The 19,207-nt window shown below is 33.8% G+C and overlaps 1 protein-coding gene across 8 annotated transcripts in view; it reads right to left on the bottom strand.

The window, feature by feature from the left end:
• The window catches only part of LOC105839645 (WD repeat-containing protein 81), a 256,150-nt gene that overhangs the window by 94,783 nt on the left and 142,160 nt on the right, over positions 1 to 19,207 (bottom strand). For 7 of the 8 annotated variants that reach the window (XM_036289006.1, XM_036289007.1, XM_036289009.1 and 4 more), the window contains 2 exons: positions 11,437 to 12,120; positions 4,377 to 4,552 (listed from right to left, as the gene is read on the bottom strand). In XM_036289006.1, the coding sequence (XP_036144899.1) occupies positions 4,377 to 4,552; positions 11,437 to 12,120 (860 nt within the window). The remainder of the gene's footprint in view (positions 1 to 4,376; positions 4,553 to 11,436; positions 12,121 to 19,207) is intronic. The other variant, XM_036289012.1, reaches the window with a different exon arrangement.

Raw genomic sequence — 19,207 nt, 5'->3', positions numbered from 1 at the left:
CATCCCTTGGATATCCCTCGGATATCGCAGACGGTCCACGGATATCCAACGATATTGCGATATCCCAAAATGACATCCCAAGGACATCCCTAGGATAAAGTGTGCTGTGTGGGATATATTTGACTGCGACATTGCAAAATATTGTTGTAATATTGTTAGCATTGTAGCAAGTAACAGTAAAATGACTGTTATTTTAAATATTGAAATATATAAGTAAGAATTGTTAAAGACGCAACTGGCACAATTTATTAAAATACAACGGTTACGACATTTCGGCTCTCACTTTGGGCTCTTCTCAAGTAAAATTTAAACCACTATAAATTTGTAATTCGTGTCAGCGGATTATGATTTAAACTACAATTTACAAATCAATTACAAATATAAATGTGGTGAAAGGATTAATAGCTACGTGTACATAAATAAACCGCAACGCTTGCAACCTACGTGTTGATACATGAGAACTAAGAATTGATTCGATAACTTATAAAGTAAAGAAATAATAATTTAACGGAGCACATAACATGAATACAAACATTGTGGGTTTTTTTGATAAGCAGTAACTGTCAAACTAATTCAAAATAAAAAATAATAAAAGGAAGATAGCGAAGTACAAGTAAAAAGGCAAACATTCATGTATTTGATAACTCGGTTGTAAATCGGGTTTAGATTTTCCGTGTCTTTTTGCAGGTTTAAAGTATTATTTGCTCACACTTGACCGGAAGTGAACGTTTTTTTAAGTAATTGCTACCTGCCTGTGTAATAGTTTGTATATCGTATGAAGAGGTTTGAAGTGCAATTAACAAGGTTTGTGAGTTATTCGTTGTAATTAATTAATTATTTTTTCACCCGACACTTAGACGGAATATACCCAGCTAGCAAAATGACGCAAACTTTGCGCGAAGTTTGCCGCAAACTCGAGCAAACCTTTGCAACAAAATTACGACAAGTTGTGTCCGCATTAAGCTTAGCTTTTGCTGGCAAGGCTTGTTGTAAATAGTATGACGCATATTTTATGCAAATAACAGGGTAAAATTTACTAGTAAAGCATAACAACAAATTTGCAGCAAGAACAAGGCAAACCTTGCTGTACACAATATGATAGCAAATTTGTGGCAAGAATAGAGCAAACCTTGCTGTACATAGCATGATAGCAAATTTGTGGCAAAAACAAGGCAAACCTTGCTATGCACAATATAATAGCAAATTTGTGGCAAGAACAGGACAAATATTGTCAAAATTTAGATCAACAAAAATGATTATTAGACTGAAATATTAGACTGATTAGTCCAATATCAAATGTGAATGGTGCAATCGTACTTGGTTCTCTGTTCTCGATGAGCCCCTTTTATTAATCTAGTAGGTAAATCTTTTTCACGAGAAATGCGCCATCTCGAGATAGATAGTAAAGTCAAAAATAAAGTTTAAAACCCGATAATGCAACCCTGTTATTTGCATAAAATCTGCGTCATACTATTTGCGACAAGCCTTGCCAACAAAAACTAAGCTGTTTACGGACACACCTTGTCGCAATTTTGTTTCGAAAGTATGCTCGGCAAGTTTTATTTTGTTCTTGCTACTAATTTGCCGTTATTCTGTGCTTAACAAGATTTCCTGTTTTTGCCATAAATTTATTGTCATGTCGTGTAGCAAAGTTTGCTCTGTTATTTGCTTAAATTTTGCATTTTATCGTGTGGGAACAAATCTTGTAATTTCTATACGTAATATTTATATACAATCTTTCTCTGTTATTTGCAGCATCGTGTGATGAAAACTTTTGCCGTAAATTTGCTTGAAACTTTTAGAAAACAAAACAACAGACAATTACTTGTCTTAAAATTGTTGTCAAAATTGAAACAATCCTTGCTGTAAAGCTTTCACAATATGTGATTTTAACAGGCCTGGCTAGCTGGGTTAGGGTCATAATTACCCAGCTAGCCAGGCCTGTTAAAATCACATATCGGGAAAGCTTTACAGCAAGGATTGTTTCAATTCTGACAACAATTTTATGACAAGTAATTGTCTGTTGCTTTGTTTTCTAAAAGTTTCGAGCAAATTTACGGCAAAAGTTTTCATCACACAATGCTGCAAATAACAGAGAAAGACTTGTACATAAATATTACGTATAGAAATTACAAGATTTGTTCCGACACGATAAAATGCAAAATTTAAGCAAATAACAGAGCAAACCTTGCTACACGACGTGACAATAAATTTATGGCAGAAACAGGAAATCTTGTTAAGCACAGAATAACGGCAAATTAGTAGCAAGAACAAAATAAAATTTGCCGAGCATACTTTCGCAACAAAATTGCGACAAGGTGTGTCCGTAAACAGCTTAGTTTTTGTTGGCAAGGCTTGTCGCAAATAGTATGACGCACATTTTATGCAAATAACAGGGTTGCATTATCGGATTTTAAACTTTATTTCTGACTTTACTATCTATCTCGAGATGGCGTATTTCTCGTGAAAAAGATTTACCTACTGGATTAATAAAAGGGGCTCGTCAAGAACAGAGAACCAAGTACTATTGCACCATTCACATTTAATATTGGACTAATCAGTCTAATATTTCAGTCTAATAATCATTTTTGTTGATCTAAATTTCGACAATATTTGTCCTGTTCTTGCCACAAATTTGCTATCATATTGTGCATAGCAAGGTTTGCCTTGTTTTTGCCACAAATTTGCTATCATGCTATGTACAGCAAGGTTTACTCTATTCTTGCTACAAATTTGCTATCATATTGTGTACAACAAGGTTTGCCTTGTTTTTGCTGCAAATTTGTTGTTATGCTTTACTAGTAAATTTTACCCTGTTATTTGCATAAAATATGCGTCATACTATTTACAACAAGCCTTGCCAGCAAAAGCTAAGCTTAATGCGGACACACCTTGTCGTAATTTTGTTGCAAAGGTTTGCTCGAGTTTGCGACAAACTTCGCGCAAAGTTTGCGTCATTTTGCTAGCTGGGTAAAGGCTCGTATTCAAAACCAAGACCATTGAGTATAACGAAACTAATCGTTTTCGATATTGATACCAATGTCAGATAGTTTATGTACCGTTATCAATATATCATTAATATATTCTTCTATGTTCGTAAAGTTACTGATTTTAACGCCGAAGAGATGTCTTTGTAGATCAAATTTTCTATTCATACTTTTAGTCTCGAAAGCTTTCTGTAAATTTTCTCAAGCTTCCTTAGCTGTCTTGGTATTGCATACATGGACATAACACGTTGACTTCACGCTCAAGCATATTTTCGCTAGTGCCTTATTATCTTTATCTGAATCGCCACGCGTTGAATCACTCACAAATTCCCAGAGACCTTCCAGCATGAGACTCATCTTCATTGCGAACTTCCATGAAGCATAATTTGATTGCCCATCTAACTTTTTTATATTTGGCACTGAAGTGGAAATTGTAATTGGTGTCGTAGTGCTTGTGGTAGTCATATTTTCATGGATATAATCAAACAAGTAAAAGAGTCAGTTGATAAAAGAGTGCACACATCACAACTTTTCCAGTTAAAGAATACTAATATCTTTTAACTCTATATACGTTCCATATACTGGGCCCATAACCTGTTGGGCGTGGATAAAAAAATGTGATTGTGTATAATTAATGCACAAAAAGATTTATTGTGTGACTCTTACTATAATGAATGACGGTTAAAATTATAAGAGAGGAGGAAACAGTGAGTGCCAACTAATAGAATTTGTCAATATTGGTTTGGTTGGTTTAAAAATAAAAATTTTTATGTTAACGACGATCCATCATATTTGGTAGAATCAGAAAGGTGTTCTTTATTTTAATCGAATAAACTATTACGAAACACTACTGACATCAATTAAATCGTTTGAGAAAAGAAATTGACAAAAAACGGCTTGGTAAAAGAAAACGTAAAGTGATATTACTGCACGACAATGCACACCCGCAAAATGTTGTTTTGTCGTTCGATTCGGAAAACCTTAATAAAGCTTGAATAGAAATCTCTTTGAAAATGGGGATATTTTGTTAAACAAAAAAATTAAAAATTTTTTTTCTTTACAACTTCAAAGTACTCTTAAAATTACACAACTTTTATTTAAAAAAATTTTTTTTATCTTTTATACTTCCGACAGTATTCGCTCCGAAAAAAAAAAAAAAAAAAAAAAATCGGTTTTTTTTTTCCGAAAAAGTGTTTCACTTTCCAAACATGAAATTCCGCACATAATAAAAATACGCGTTTTTTTTTTTTATTTTTATGTTCAACATATTTTATAAAAAATCAAATTGGTGTCGGACGCCCGTGACACTTCCTTTGTAAGAAAAATTTTCACCAGGGATTATATATATAGTAATTAATATATAGTAATTAATTATATGACAACAATTACATGAAGCACGTCCATCACCGTAGAATCGCTGAGATATGCTGTGATGTGATTTAATAGAGCCAAACAGGAAATTAGGCCTCCTTCCAAATTTTGTGTTAACTTTCTCTTACATAATGCTAGTAGTTCAACTATATGCGCGAAATATTGCAGCAATATAATTTGTTCTCCGTACAATCCTGAAAAAAATTCATAAATTAACGTTAATTACAAAATTTAGGTAGTTTACATAGTTCTGTATAGAAAAAAAGAACATTCTTATTTTAAGAATATTCTTTATCTTCAAAATATTAAATATTAAAATGTTAAAAATTGAAATAACCCATACAGCACGGGAAGCTCCCGGGGAGCTCCCGAGGAACTCACAAAATTTTTCATAAGCTTCATTTAAGCTTCCAAAAAATTCGCACGGAGCTGCTATGTCCGCTTTTTAGAGCTCTTTGAGAGCTTCATTTGAGCTCGCAGGGAGTTTATAAATCATGTTTTAAGAACTCCCTGCGAGCTTCAAAATAATTCCCGTGAAGCTTCTATATAAGCTCCCTGATAGTTTCATCTAAGCTCTCAGGGAGCTCCCAAAAGCGGACATAAGAGCTCCCGGAAAGCTTATATAGAAATTTCCCGAGAATTATTTTGAAGCTCGCAGGGAACTCTTAAAACAATTTCTGAACTCCCTGCGAGCTTAAATAAAGCTCGCAGAGAGTTCTCAAAAACGGACATTGGAGCTGCCGGAAAAAATTTAATTTTTATATTTTCTCAATTTTCGGAAGCTCTCTCTGAGTTGCAAAGGCCCACGAACTCTCTTCGTGTAACAAAAACAATATATATTACACTTTGCTGCTAGTGAAGTACTAACTGCTAGGTAAGCCGTGAGTGATGGTTTTCTTTTATAAGCCTTTTGGAGTAAATTTTCTCACGAGAAGGAGGAGCGCCGTGCCTTCGCCTAGTGGCGATCTTGCGAACTACTCGCGGCTATATGACTATACATGCAGTACATTAATTTACCCGATATGTTCAATCCCTGGGAGTTTGTTTTGTCAAATTTTGTAAGCTTCTCGAAAACTCAGCAAAACGAACTCCCTGGGAGCTTGTTCTGTCAAATTTTGTAAGCTTCTCGGGAGCTCAGCAAAATGAACTCCTTGGAAGCTTGTTTTGTCAAATTTTGTAAGCTTCTCGGAAACTCAACAAAACGAACTCCCTGGGAGCTTCTCGGGAGATCAGCAAAATGAACTCCCTGGAAGCTTGTTTTGTCAAATTTTGTAAGATTCTCGAAAACTCAGCAAAACGAACTCCCTGGGAGCTTGTTTTGTCGAATTTTGTAAGCTTCTCGGAAACTCAGCAAAACGAACTCCCTGGGAGCTTGTTCTGTCAAATTTTGTAAGCTTCTCGGGAGCTCAGCAAAATGAACTCCTTGGGAGCTTGTTTTGTCAAATTTTGTAAGCTTCTCGGAAACTCAACAAAACGAACTCCCTGGGAGCTTGTTTTGACGAATTTTGTAAACTTCTCGGGAGCTCAGCAAAATGAACTCCCTAGGAGCTTGTTTTGTCGAATTTTGTAAGCTCCTCGGGAGCTCAGCAAAATGAACTCCCTGGGAGCTTGTTTTGTCGAATTTTGTAAGGTTCTCGGAAACTCAATAAAACGAACTCCCTGGAAGCTTGTTTTGTCGAATTTTGTAAGCTTCTCGGGAGCTCAGCAAAATAAACTCCCTGGGAGCTTGTTTTGTCGAATTTTGTAAGCTCCTCGGGAGCTCAGCAAAATGAACTCCCTGGGAGCTTAATCGGAGCTTTGTGCTGTATGGGAAGATTTATAGTGTTAAGAATATATAATTTACATATAAAAAATACACATAATTTTAGGAAAAAAAAAATATTCTCATTATTTAACTCTAGAACGTCATACTGGGGTAGTTTTGTAGTCTAATGCGAATTTGATCTTATCTCCTAATTTAGTAAATGAAGGGATCGACTTGGGACACCGACCATAATTTAAAGTCTTAAGAAACAAAAGAAACACTAGCTAACGTCGAAATGTCATTAGCTTCCGAGCAGTACGTAAAATCAAAATGGGGCACATTTATACTTCAATCTGACGTTTGAGTACGCATCATTCGAATACCATCACGAAACATTGTGTTTTCGTGTTTACATTTCGTTCGGACGAGCATGCGCTATAAAAAGATTGGTACTACGGTTAATCATAAAAACATTTTAATACTTTTTTTACTTTAATAACATAACCTATATTTAAAAAATTAATATTTTTACAATTTTATAGTAAGATAAAAATGTGATTTCTATTCATTTTTTTAAAGGATGCGTTCCGAAATTCATTGCCATTACTGTGAACTTATTGTATACGTAACATAAACTTTAGATTTTCGCAGTCCATAGCTGTCGTTTTTTTTTTCAACTTTTATTTGTCAAAATAATTACACTTTTTAAACGATACGTAAAATTTATTTTATGTCAGTTCTAGAATGCGTGTTAGCCATTTTTATTTAAAAAACAAAAAAAATCGTGCTGAATTGTGCTAAGTTTGTGCTACACTGTGCCACAAAAATTAGTCCCATATATTAAAAAACAAAGCTAATGACATTTCGACGTTAGCTAGTGTTTCTCTTGTTTCTTAAGACTTTAAATTATGGTCGGTGTCCCAAGTCGATGCCTTTATCTGCTAAATTAGAAGATAAAATCAAATTTGCATTAGACTACAAAAATAAAAAGATTGTTTTTCTTTCCAAAATCGCCATTTTGACTTATCGACAAAATAAGAATTATGCTAAATACAACATTATGTATTGCATACTGTGTTGCAAAAATTTCAACCATAATATTTCCAGTTCCCCCACAAAAAAAATCGTAGGACTCGCTCAAGAGTAAAGTGCACTTAATATCGCTGCGGTGCAAAAATTTCCAATTGTGTTGACTTGTGTTACGCCCGAACAACTCAGATGCAATTCCGTGCGTAGCCGACAATTGCAAACACTAATTACCGGCAAAAAATCCGAAAGCAAAAACAAACGTTTAAGAGTAAACAGCCTTTAATATTGTAGTGCAAAAATTGGTAATTACTTACATTAGCGATTCGTCACCGATTTTGATGATCTTTAAATATTGTATTAATGTGTAACAAACCCCGGCCAACGACGAACAGCAATCGCGATCGGCCTGGCCGAAAAACCAGGCCGCCATACGGGTGGCTCGTGATAAAGCATCTCTATTGTCGCTGAGACGGCAACCGTCCATATAACACGCGCGTCCCTCCATCCGGCATCCTGATCATTGGATACCAGTATCCGGCAAACCGAATCCGTCTGATCGAGAAGCATCTTGTAACCAAAGACGAGAGTGGAGTGTTCTCTGCTTTAGCCGAGAATTCTCAGCTCCGCTCGCTTCTACTACGTTCCTTATCCTAAGTCCGCAAGTCGAGAGTGGAGTGTTCTCCGCCTTCGCTGAGAAGACTCGGCTGCAGCTCACTGCGTTCCTTACGATACGGTTCGGTATCAGAGATTGAGAGTTCTCTGTCTCTCCCGAACGTTCTCGGAGCCACCGACGTTTCCTGACACACATATTCCTAAGTCTATGATAAACCGAAATAGACCGCGATTCGGAGAACCGCCTTTCTTCGCACCGCGCACGCCGCGCTCCATCGAGATCCGAACACGAGCAATTACCGCCCGTTCCACCGCGCGCTCGCCGCGCCTAAAAACTCGAGCACCAATTTTATAATTTTATTTTTTTTCACATTTTATACAATTAATAGAATCACGGATCATTTTACGTTGAATTAAAAAATCAATTAATTTATTATAATTATTGCAAATGTCCAAAAATTCATATAACTACATCTTACTTTTTAATATAAAATCACTTTAAAACATGTAATTCGTTATATCGAATAACACTAACAGTTCAATAAACGATGAAGCGAGAATGATAACTAGAATAACTGTAAACACAGAACAGACTTTAATTAAAGCAGAGTTTTTCGTGACAGAACAATGTGGAAACAGACATTTTGTTTGCCGTGAAAAGTGTGGAAGCCCCTCCCCTTCCACCCATTATTTGTACCACATGGAGCAAAACAACCTTTGTGACTTTCCACGCAAAACGAGGTCTACCTACACTTCCCTCCTGCTTACAGAGCAGAGCGGAGGGTCGAAGCCTCTCCCCCTGCAGCCCACCTACGCGTTTTCTGCACTCCACTCTCCCCCTACTTCAAAACTAATGAAATCAAAGCAAGAAATTAAAAAAAATCTTTTGTGTATAACTCAGAAACCGAGGCCAAGCGGTGGTAACTTGTATAAGAAAAAGTTGTTCAGAATAATGACCCTGATAATATATTTAAATGTTATCAAAATCGGTGAGAAATCGCTAATGTAAATAATTACCCCAAAATCTCCACTTGTGCTGACATGTGTTGCGCCAGGAAAACTTGGATATGTAATTCCGTACATGGCCGACAATTACAAACACTAACTATCGACAAAAAATCCGAACGCGAAGACAAGCGTTCAAAAGTAAAGTGCTTTTAATATCGCTATGTTGTGCTGTTGTGTAGGCTGTAACAGTTGCGCTTGCTCACAGGATAGGAGTAGGGGAAACACACAAGCGCCAAGCGGACAAGCGCTACATCGTTTCGCGTTACGCTTTTTATTGTCAGAGTCAGAGACATAAGCAGGCATAAGACCCGAAAAACAAAGTATCACAAGTCGTATTACATAGGAGGCTTGAGCGGTATACGAATGAGTTTTCCAATGGCTCTTATCTCAATGGCCCTTGTCTCAAAGCTAAAATAATTATTGCAGTTGGCAGATTTTAGAAATGTGATAAAAAACGATGGTAACATTGCAGTTCTGAGTTCTTGTCTATATAAAGAACTTTCTGCTGCAATAGATTAATGCAATAAAATCGAAATATATTTATACTATTTTAAAACTAAAACGTTACGGTGTTTATAATGACATATTTTCATTACGTAATATCAAAATCGAAGAGAAAAATCCGAACGATTCGGAAACAATGATGGATACATTAAATAACAGCCATGCGATTTCTTTTTCGATTAACGTCACGGATATATGGCCATACATTTTTGATGAAAAATAAAATTTAAAAAATCGTGGTAAACGTAATATACGTGTATAATGACACTATGCATGGACAAATATATTTTACGAGAGATTATACAATGAAACGAAATTACTTTGTTTAGTGAAGTTATGGTTGCAATATTTGGTTACAGTTTTACAAATACGACTTCTGCGGCGGTGGAATCAGAATTTAATGATTTGAAAAATCGTGCATTAAGAGACGTGTCTCTCCCTATGAAAGGTGATAAGTTCATTAATAAACATTTCTTATTTGTCAGGTAAAATCAAATTGGCAATAGCGGAAAAGTTAAACGATGATTATATAAACATCGATAAGAAAAATCTCATTAATAAAAATAGTAACACTACACTTGCATCCACATTCCTGATTGTAAAATTAAAAATAACGATTCCACAGAATTAATGGAATTGCAAGCTGAGCAAAATTGACACAACAACAAAAACACAAAGAGACGGGCTTTCTCGCTATGCTGATGCATGTACAAATTTTGACGCAACTAGCAATAAATACGTAAAGCTGCCTGCAATACCAAATGGAACTTATTGTAAAAATGTAAAAAATAAAATTACACTAGTAACTAATACTTGCGATTTCGATCACTTATGTCAAATATTATCTCTGAGCTTAGCGAATAACGGAACATATAATAATGCATTATTAGATACATCCTCAAAATTAATAACATGCGATAACATATTGATAAAAGAGAGATTAAATGCACATTTTTTTAAAGACGTGCTAAAATATTGAGCAATATCAAACAACTAAACCAGATATGAAACTAAATTTTAAAATAAAAGTAAGTGCTATTTTCAATTGTATTTTGTTTTTTAATATATGGGAATATTAATGTTTTTTGTGGCACAATGTAGCACAAACCTAGCACAATTCAGCACAATTTTTTAAATAAAAATAGCTGTGCTAACTTGACGTAGATGGTTCTAGATCTATCTTTTACCCAAAGAGAAATTAAAAGTTTCCAGAGGTTTCTCTCGGCTTTTTATAACTGTTTTGATTTTTAAAATTTGTTAAAAATATCAGATTCTTAAAAAAAACTTATTTTGACGATTTTTTAAAACTTTATTTTGTTTAAATTAATTTTGCAGATAACATCATAGTCTTTGTTATAAAAAAATTAAGAGATTCATATAGCATAATAATATTAATTTTAATTCATCTATTTAATGTAGAACGTTTGAAAAGAAATGAGGTACATTTTTAACTCACAAGGGAACCTCGGAAACCCGAAAATTCTGATTTTAATAAAACTTGGCATAAATGTAGAGCGGGTAAATACATGAATTTAGAAAATTTTAGTTGGTGCTTATAAACAGTTTGAAGGGGTGAAACCACCCTTTAAAGTTGAAACATTTTTTGCGTTTTATCGATATATCTCGCAAACTAAACAAAAAAATGTTTCATACAAAAGTTTTACAGCATAAATACCTCTGTTTAACTATGCTATTTATTTTTTCAAAAAATTTTTTCAAAAAACTTTTTTTAAAAAAAAATTTTTTTTTGAAAAAATAAATAGCATAGTTGAACAAAGATATTTATACTGTAAAACTTTTGTATAAAATATTTTTTTGTTTAGTTTGCGAGATATATCGAGAAAACGCAAAAATGTATTTACTCCCTCTACATTTATGCCAAGTTTCATTAAAATCAGAATTTTCGGGTTCGCGAGGTTCCCGTGTTAGTTAAAAAAATATATTAACTTACCCAACCCTGGTCAAATATTTTAAAAAAGATTAAATTATATATAAACAAGAGTATAATTATTTCATATATAAACAAGAAACAACATATAAAGTATTAAATAATTAATTTTAATTTAATATTTAATGTTGTTTCGTGTACACACATATATGTGAAACAATCATCAAAAATTATATTCTTGTTTATATATGAAATAATAATACCCTTGCGTATATATAATTCTGTACTCATACCTGCAATAGCTGTGAGGCATTCTAAAACTTTAACAGCATTCCGATCACCGGTTAATATTGGTTTTTTCCATGTAGTGTCTTCTAGATGCATAAAATTCTCGTTGTCTATAGGCATTAAATTTTCCTTACCGGCGTAACATAACGTCAACATTCTCAGAAGATTTCGCGATAAGTATCGCGCCGTAAGTACTGGACCCAGTCTATGAGACAACCAGATAACAGATTCCCCGCTCATCTCGGAAATCGTGCATTCACTTAAAACAGATTTTTGATAAATGTGATCCAAATAATGTAAATTTTCATCGGATTTAATCACGTTATCGAGATTCATAGGATTGTTCTCCTTGATATCTAAACGGTATATATTTTCCGAGAGATTACTATCGGAATGGATATTTGTGACGTACGTGCTGACGTAAGTAAAATCTTCACTGGAAGTTTTGCTGCCGACATTGCAGCCAATACTATTGAACTCGGTTATTAATTTACCTCCATTGGTATTCGATTGTTTAGGTATCGGGATTGTTGGTGATTTGATGGAACCACTTGGTGAAGCTTTGTTGCTGTCGTCATTTAAATCATCACAGGTGTTCAAATTAAGATCAATGTGTAAGTCCATATCGTACGGTGTGGTGTTATTTAAAGATATCCATGAATTGTCTTCCGTTTCCATGGCAAATACCTCTGTAAGCCCAATAAAATTTATCAAATAATTCTTATCCAAAGATACTTATTTTAATGAAAAAATTTTAATGAATTTTTGATGACATTTGTTGAAATTTTGATTACTTTTTGTTAAACTTTATATTTATTTTGAAACAGTTTGACTAGTAATTTCATAAAAATTTTATTAAAAATTCATTAATTTCAATAAAATTTTATCAATTTATTTTTATAAAGTTATCTACAATTTTTCATTGCAATTTCATCCAAAAATTCCATAAAATTTCCTTACCCTTTTAAATTAAACAATATTAATAATTTAAATTTATTCCATGTTCATACAATTTTCATCAAATTGTTATCTGTTTCTTATTAAATGCAGAAACTTAACATTTTAATAAAATATAATTATTTTGTCATATTCATTGATATATCATCAAAATTTCATTATAGTACAAATTTCATTAGTGTACATGTGTAACAAGTACGGAAAGTCAGCTATTACTCACAAGTGCGGAGTAAACGCGCCATTAGCTGAAAGCGAGTACATTTACTCGCATGAGTAAACAATAGCTAAACCGCACGAGTTGCATATAATATTTTATTGTTACATGCACGTTTTATTGTTACATGGAAAGTCATCCTTTTTATATTTCTTTTTCATTCGGAAAGTCACTGATTTCCCATGAAACAATTTTCTTACACAAGTAATTCATTATTTCACCGATTTTGTCGTCCCAATAAATAGCGTAAACCGTACAGAGAAATATTTCTGCATGTTTATCTCATTTTTCACACATTTGTCTTTGTTACTATTGTAAGAATTGGCATCACTATAGTTACACTCACTACAATGCACAACACTTTTTAGTTCCTCTTTAGTTTTTTTTAGTTTCTACATTTCTAAAGATATAAATTTGATGTTTACTTTCAGATATTATGACGTTTTTAGCATTCATCTTTGGTTTATTAGTCATGAATTGTATCAACTGCTTTACACGATCTTGATATGACTGCTCTAATAATAATTTTTGCTGTGACAAATGTTGGCAACAGATTTTATTGCCAAAAAGGCAGCAAATGAAAAACATATCTTGTCATTGCAAACACTGTTAGCAGATATTCAGAAAATATTTAGCAACATCTATTATCAAAATACATGACAAAATAATAATGAACTGCGAGCAGATTTGTCGAAAGTATTGATGACAGATTGATGACAAACATTAAAGTGCAAACAATGTCAGTAAATTGCCTGTAGAAATGCAACAGTATCTGTGCATCAAAGTACGCGACAGATTGATCCCAGAAATGCAGCAAATCTATCAAAATATCAAATTGGCAATAAAAAGCACGGCACCGTCGATAGGCGGCCTACTCTCTCAGGAGTACAATGCAGCCAACGCGCTACATAAAGACTATCTGCAGCGCGACTAAATAAAAAATTATCTTCCTTCACTGCGCATGCAAAGGTGCCCAATGTAGCGGAGTGCCACATAATACTTTTACAGTACTGGTGTATTTTCATTTCTTTGGAGTGACATTTCACTCCAAAAAATTTAGAGAGATAGCTTACATTGATTCTCAAATAAAATTTAATCTTAATCTTAAATGTGAAAACGAAAAGATTCGACAAATCTGTCACCAATCTGTCGTCATTTATAAATACAGATCTGCTGCGGATTTGGCGCAATTCTGCTGTAAGTTTATGTTGCAACATCTGTTCTGAATTTGCTGTGTTAATTTGTCATTGTATCGTTAGTGGTAGATCTGCTCTGGTATTGCACCCAATTCAAAATCAGGATTTGATGACAAATGTTGCTTGCAATTTGGTGCATTTAAAGTCACAGTAGGCCATTGTTTTGGTAGCCTGATTCCGCAAGAAATGGTTAGTAGTTTGCTAACAATTCAGCAGCAAATGATTAGCTAGGTGATGTTTATGAGAGCTTTTCAGCAAGAAACACAAAACAGTAATTCTGTCTGTCTCTCAATAAATATCAAACGAAGACAAAAATATTACTGTGTCAATTTCCCAAGTAACAAAATGACACAAAACTTTTCGCGAAATTTGCCCCAAACTCGAGCAAACCTTTACAGCAAAATTACAACAAGGTATGTCCGCATTAATCTTAGCTTTTACTGGTAAGACTTGTCATAAATAGTATGACGCATATTTCATGCAAATAACAGAGTAAAACTTGCTAGTAAGCATAACAGCAAATTTGTAACAAGAACAAGGCAAACCATACACAATATGATAGCAAATTTGTGACAAGAACAGGGCAATCTTGTCAAAATTAAGATCGAAAAAAAAAAATTGGACTAATTAGTCCAATATTATAATATATGTGAATGGCCAGAATGGTGTAATCGTACTTGGTTCTTTGTTCTCGGCGCGCTTCTTTTATTCACTTAGTAGGTGAATCTTTTTCATGAAAAATGTGCCATCTCGTGATAGATAGTGAAGTCACCCAGAAATAAAGTAGTCCTTGTTAACCTTCGGAGAACACACCCATTTTTTCGATCACAAAAAACACTGTGGGTCAATCTGATCCTACACACACATTGATCGTCCACCATTTTAAATTGACGAGTGCGATCAGCTTGAAAAAATTTCCAAATGTACTTGGAACCAAGGACCCGGACCAAATAAAATTAAGGTTTGGTTACCGTTACGGTTTAATAAAAAGATTTGAAAACCAATTACGGTTTCAGTTTCGGTTTCTTGACAAATACAAAAACCCAAAACCGTTTAATTACGGTTTTTTTTCGGTTTTTTCCGGTTACGGTTCCGGTTCTTCTAATATTATTATTTAATAAGTAATTATGTAATAGTAATTATTACATAATTTCTATTTATATTTAATAATTTATAATATTTAATATATTATTAAATATTATAATATTTAATAACATTTAATAATGTTTAATAATAATTAATAAAAAATTATTTACGTATGAAAAAAAGAATCAATTTGAATTGTGCTACTAATAAATCTATTGCTTCAAAAAAAGATGATTAAATAAGAGAAATAAGAGAAATAAGAGAAATAAGAGGAAAAGGCAAAAAAAGTATAAGTAAAAAACATACAAATATGTAGTAATGAGACTAAATGCAGTGGTAATAAAACTAATATGGTACGCTGTAGTACATCTTAAACTAAAAAAAGTTTTAATAGAAAACACTATGTTCATGTCACATACGATTGTTGCAATTTCATAATTGCAATCTCAGTTCAAGGATGTCACATTAAAAACCAATTAGATATAGGAAGCAGTAATATTCAATTAGACTCGAAGTATTATTAAGTAAAAATAATAAAAAAAAAAAAACGACAAAAAATTGAAATTAAAAATATAAAAATATTATGTAAAAGTAAATTGAAAAAACCAAAAAAATATACCGAAAAAACCGTAAATCTAAAAAAATTTAATCGTTTCCGGTTATGGTTCCGGTGCTGTAAATTTAGCAGAATTCGGTTGTGGTTTACGGTTTCGGTCCGGCTAAAAAACTGGTTATGAGTTTCGGTTTCGGTGCGGTCCGGGTCCCTGCTTGGAACATTGTTAAATCAATTGATATAAATAAAAAGTGCTGTTAGAATTATTTACATATTTTAAAAAATTAACAAAAAAATTATTTTAAAAAAAAACGTAATTTACGAAAAAAAAATGTTTTTTTTTATTTTTTAAATATTTCTGGCTAAAAATTTAGTGTGTATTCTTGAAATGTAGTAAAATAAAAAAAATTATACTTTAGTGTACCTTAAAAAAAGGTATTTATTTTGTTTGTTAATGAAAGTGGTTTTTAAGGTTAAAAAAAATCAAACATTTTTATCAAAAAATTTTAGAAAAATTTATTTCTTATTACATGGTCAGATAGCCAAACGAGATTAAACATATCGGACATATTAATGCACTGCATGTATGTTGTGAATTTGCCCACAATTTGCTGTCATTGTAATTTAACGTGGAACGAACCCAGTTAACCATTTGCTACCAAATTGTCAGCAGACTGCTAAAAATTTCTTGCGGAATCAGGCTGCCAAAACCATGGCCTACTGTGTCCTCGAGTGCGCCCCAATTGCAAGCAAAAATTGTTATCAAATCCTGATATCAAATTGGGTGCAACACCAGAGCAGACCTGTCACTAGCAATACAATGACAAATTCATGCAGCAAATTTAGAACAGATGTTGCAACGTAAACTCACAACAGATTTGCGCCAAATATGCAACAGATCTGTATTCATAAATGATGATAGATTGGCGACAGATTTGTCGAATCTTTCTTCATTTTTTCTTTCATCACAGTTATAATTTTATTTGAGAATCGATGTAAGCAATCTCCTGGGAAGATTTATTAATTCAGGAGTAGGAACAGATTAAATAATTTACCCAACCCTCTCTTTAGCATCTAATATTTCCTATAGGGGGGCCTCAATTGACCTATCTATTTTCTCCCTTTATATCGCAGGTATATCTATTCTAGGTGCAATTAATTTCATTAAATTTCTTTGTAGTTAAATCTCATTCCAAAAAAATGAAAATACTACCAGTTCTGTATCATAAAAGTATAATGTGGCGGTTCTCCGCCACATCGGACTCTTCCGCAGGCGCAGCAAAGGAAGATAATTTTTGCTTACCTTCGCGCTGCGAGTGATCTTTATGTAGCGAGTTGACTGCATTTTACTCCCGAGAAAATAAGCCGCCTATCGACGGTGCCGCACTTTTTATTGCCAATTTGACATTTCGACAGATCTGCTGCATTTCTGGTATCAATCTGTCGCGTACTTTGACACACAAATGTTGTTGCATTTCTACAGGCAATTTGCTGACATTGTTTGCACTTTGGTGTTTGTTGTCAATCTGTTATCAATACTTTCAATAAATCTGCCCGCAGTTCACTATTATTTTGTCATGTATTCTGATGACAGACGTTGCTAAATATTTGCTGAATATCTGCTAATAGTGTTTGCAATGACAAGATATGTTTCTCATTTGTCGCCTTTTTGGCAACAGAATCTGTTGCCAACATTTGTCACAGCAGAAATGGTTATAGGGGGAAGTTAACATCAGGAGAGCAAATAACCTTCATGAATTTATAAAATTATAAGTGCATGCATTGAGGAATAATAAACTTGTCACATTGACAGCAATTGTGCATGCATGTTGACAACTTATCGTCAGTTTGTTGAATTCTAATGTAGAATTTTATATGATGTCAGAACAACAGACAGTTTGAAGAAACACCTTGGCTTTAGTTTGATAAAATTAATAGGAAATAAGTGACAGCAAAATAACAACACGTTGCCTTTATTGGCTATCTGGGTGTATGTGAAAACTTCATTATTTAAATGACCTGTGATAAAAGTTAACTTATTTATCATCGGCGTCGGCTTCACTATAATCTGAGTACGTGTCAGTGTTTAACTGTACTGACACATTATCCTCCTCAGAAGAACTGTTGCATCAAAATATTCTTACTCGACACGTACTAAGACATTCTGAATACGTGACCGTAAACTATATGCCATTATGCTCACTATTGAAAAACCGACGCTTAGTACACAACAAGGTTAGAATGACCCTGCACCGACTTCGAATAATGTCCAACACCTATTAGGTATTGCGCTGTACAAAAGGGGCATCTTAACATATAGTTAGTACCCTATGTGTTCTCCGAGGGTAAACCTGATAATGAAACCTCTTATTTGCATAAAATATACGTCATACTACTCGCGACAAGCTTTGTTAGCAAAAGCTAAGCTGTTTGTGGACACATCTTGTCGCAATTTTGCGACAAAAGTGTGCCTCAAAAGGGTGCTTGGCAAGTTTTACTTTGTTCTTGCTACTAATATACCGTTATTCCGTGCTTAGCAAGATTTTTTCTGTTCCTGCCATAAATTTATTCTCATGTCGTGGTTTACTCTGTTATTAAAAGGTTTACTCTGTTATTTGCGTAAATTTTACATTTTATTATGCCGAAGCAAACCTTGTGATTTCTCTACTCTAATATTTATGTACAAGTCTTTCTCTGTTATTTACAGCGTAAAGTGATGAAAACTTGTCATAAATTTGCTCAAAACTTTTAGAAGACAAAGTAACAGATCATTATTTGTCATAAAATTGTTGTCAAACTTGAAACAATCCTTGCTGCAAAGTTTTCACAATATGTAATTTTAGCAGGCCTGGCTAACCGGGTTGTCTGTTGCAAATTGAGTAACCGTTATTTTTTCTCGAGCATGATGTAAACGAGTGAGTCCCAGATGTGCACAGTGTAAAACGGACACTACCTATCAAATTCTATAAATTTATCCTAACTTTAACTATAGCAATAATCTGATTGGTGGTGTCCGTTTTACTTTGTGCGCATCTGGGACGCTCTCATGTAAACCAAAATTCCTGTTCACATCATCACGATCTGATTAATGTGTGCGCTATATCAAGTTATCCACTGATGTCGGCTATTACTACGTGACTGTTCACTTCCTATATTTCTAAGGTTATACGTGTACCATGCGTAAATGTTATGTATGATCATCCCGCGTCCTGTGGTGGATGTCTCAAGGTTACACGTATTTCGCGCGTGAGTATTTTGCATCCTGCAGCGGACATTTCAAATGTACAAATCTTAACTTCATAAGCATTGTGTTTAGTCATGTTTCGTCCTATAATAAACAAATCAAGTATACACGCGTGGGTGCTAAGTGCGCACCTACTGTTTTGCTATCCGTGCGAGCTGAGTTCGATACCAGTTGTAATAATTTTTTTTTAGTTTATATGCTAATCAAAGGACACCGCAATAAACCACGTGAAAATGGGCCCCGGCGAAAACAGCTGAATTTGAAATATGTTGTACTTTTTGAGTCACTGAACAAATGTTTCTTCAGACAAAATGTCAAAAAATGTCGTCGTTTCAACCCTACAAAAGCCTAAGGTCAGACCAGCAAAGATATCACTTTTGGATCAATGCGATTACCATCATAACGGAATAATATGAATTTTTAATGAACAAAATAGTTAAAGAATAATTTATTTATGACAGTATTGTTTAAACAATTTGAAAATGTCGTTATTTACAAGAACTGATTGCTGATTTAAAGTGGGAAA

The sequence above is a fragment of the Monomorium pharaonis genome, chromosome 6 (genome assembly GCF_013373865.1).
Source record: "Monomorium pharaonis isolate MP-MQ-018 chromosome 6, ASM1337386v2, whole genome shotgun sequence".
NCBI classification, from domain to species: Eukaryota; Metazoa; Arthropoda; class Insecta; order Hymenoptera; family Formicidae; genus Monomorium; species Monomorium pharaonis.
Note: the sequence above shows the minus strand (reverse complement) of the source record. Positions and strands in the feature narration are given on the sequence as shown.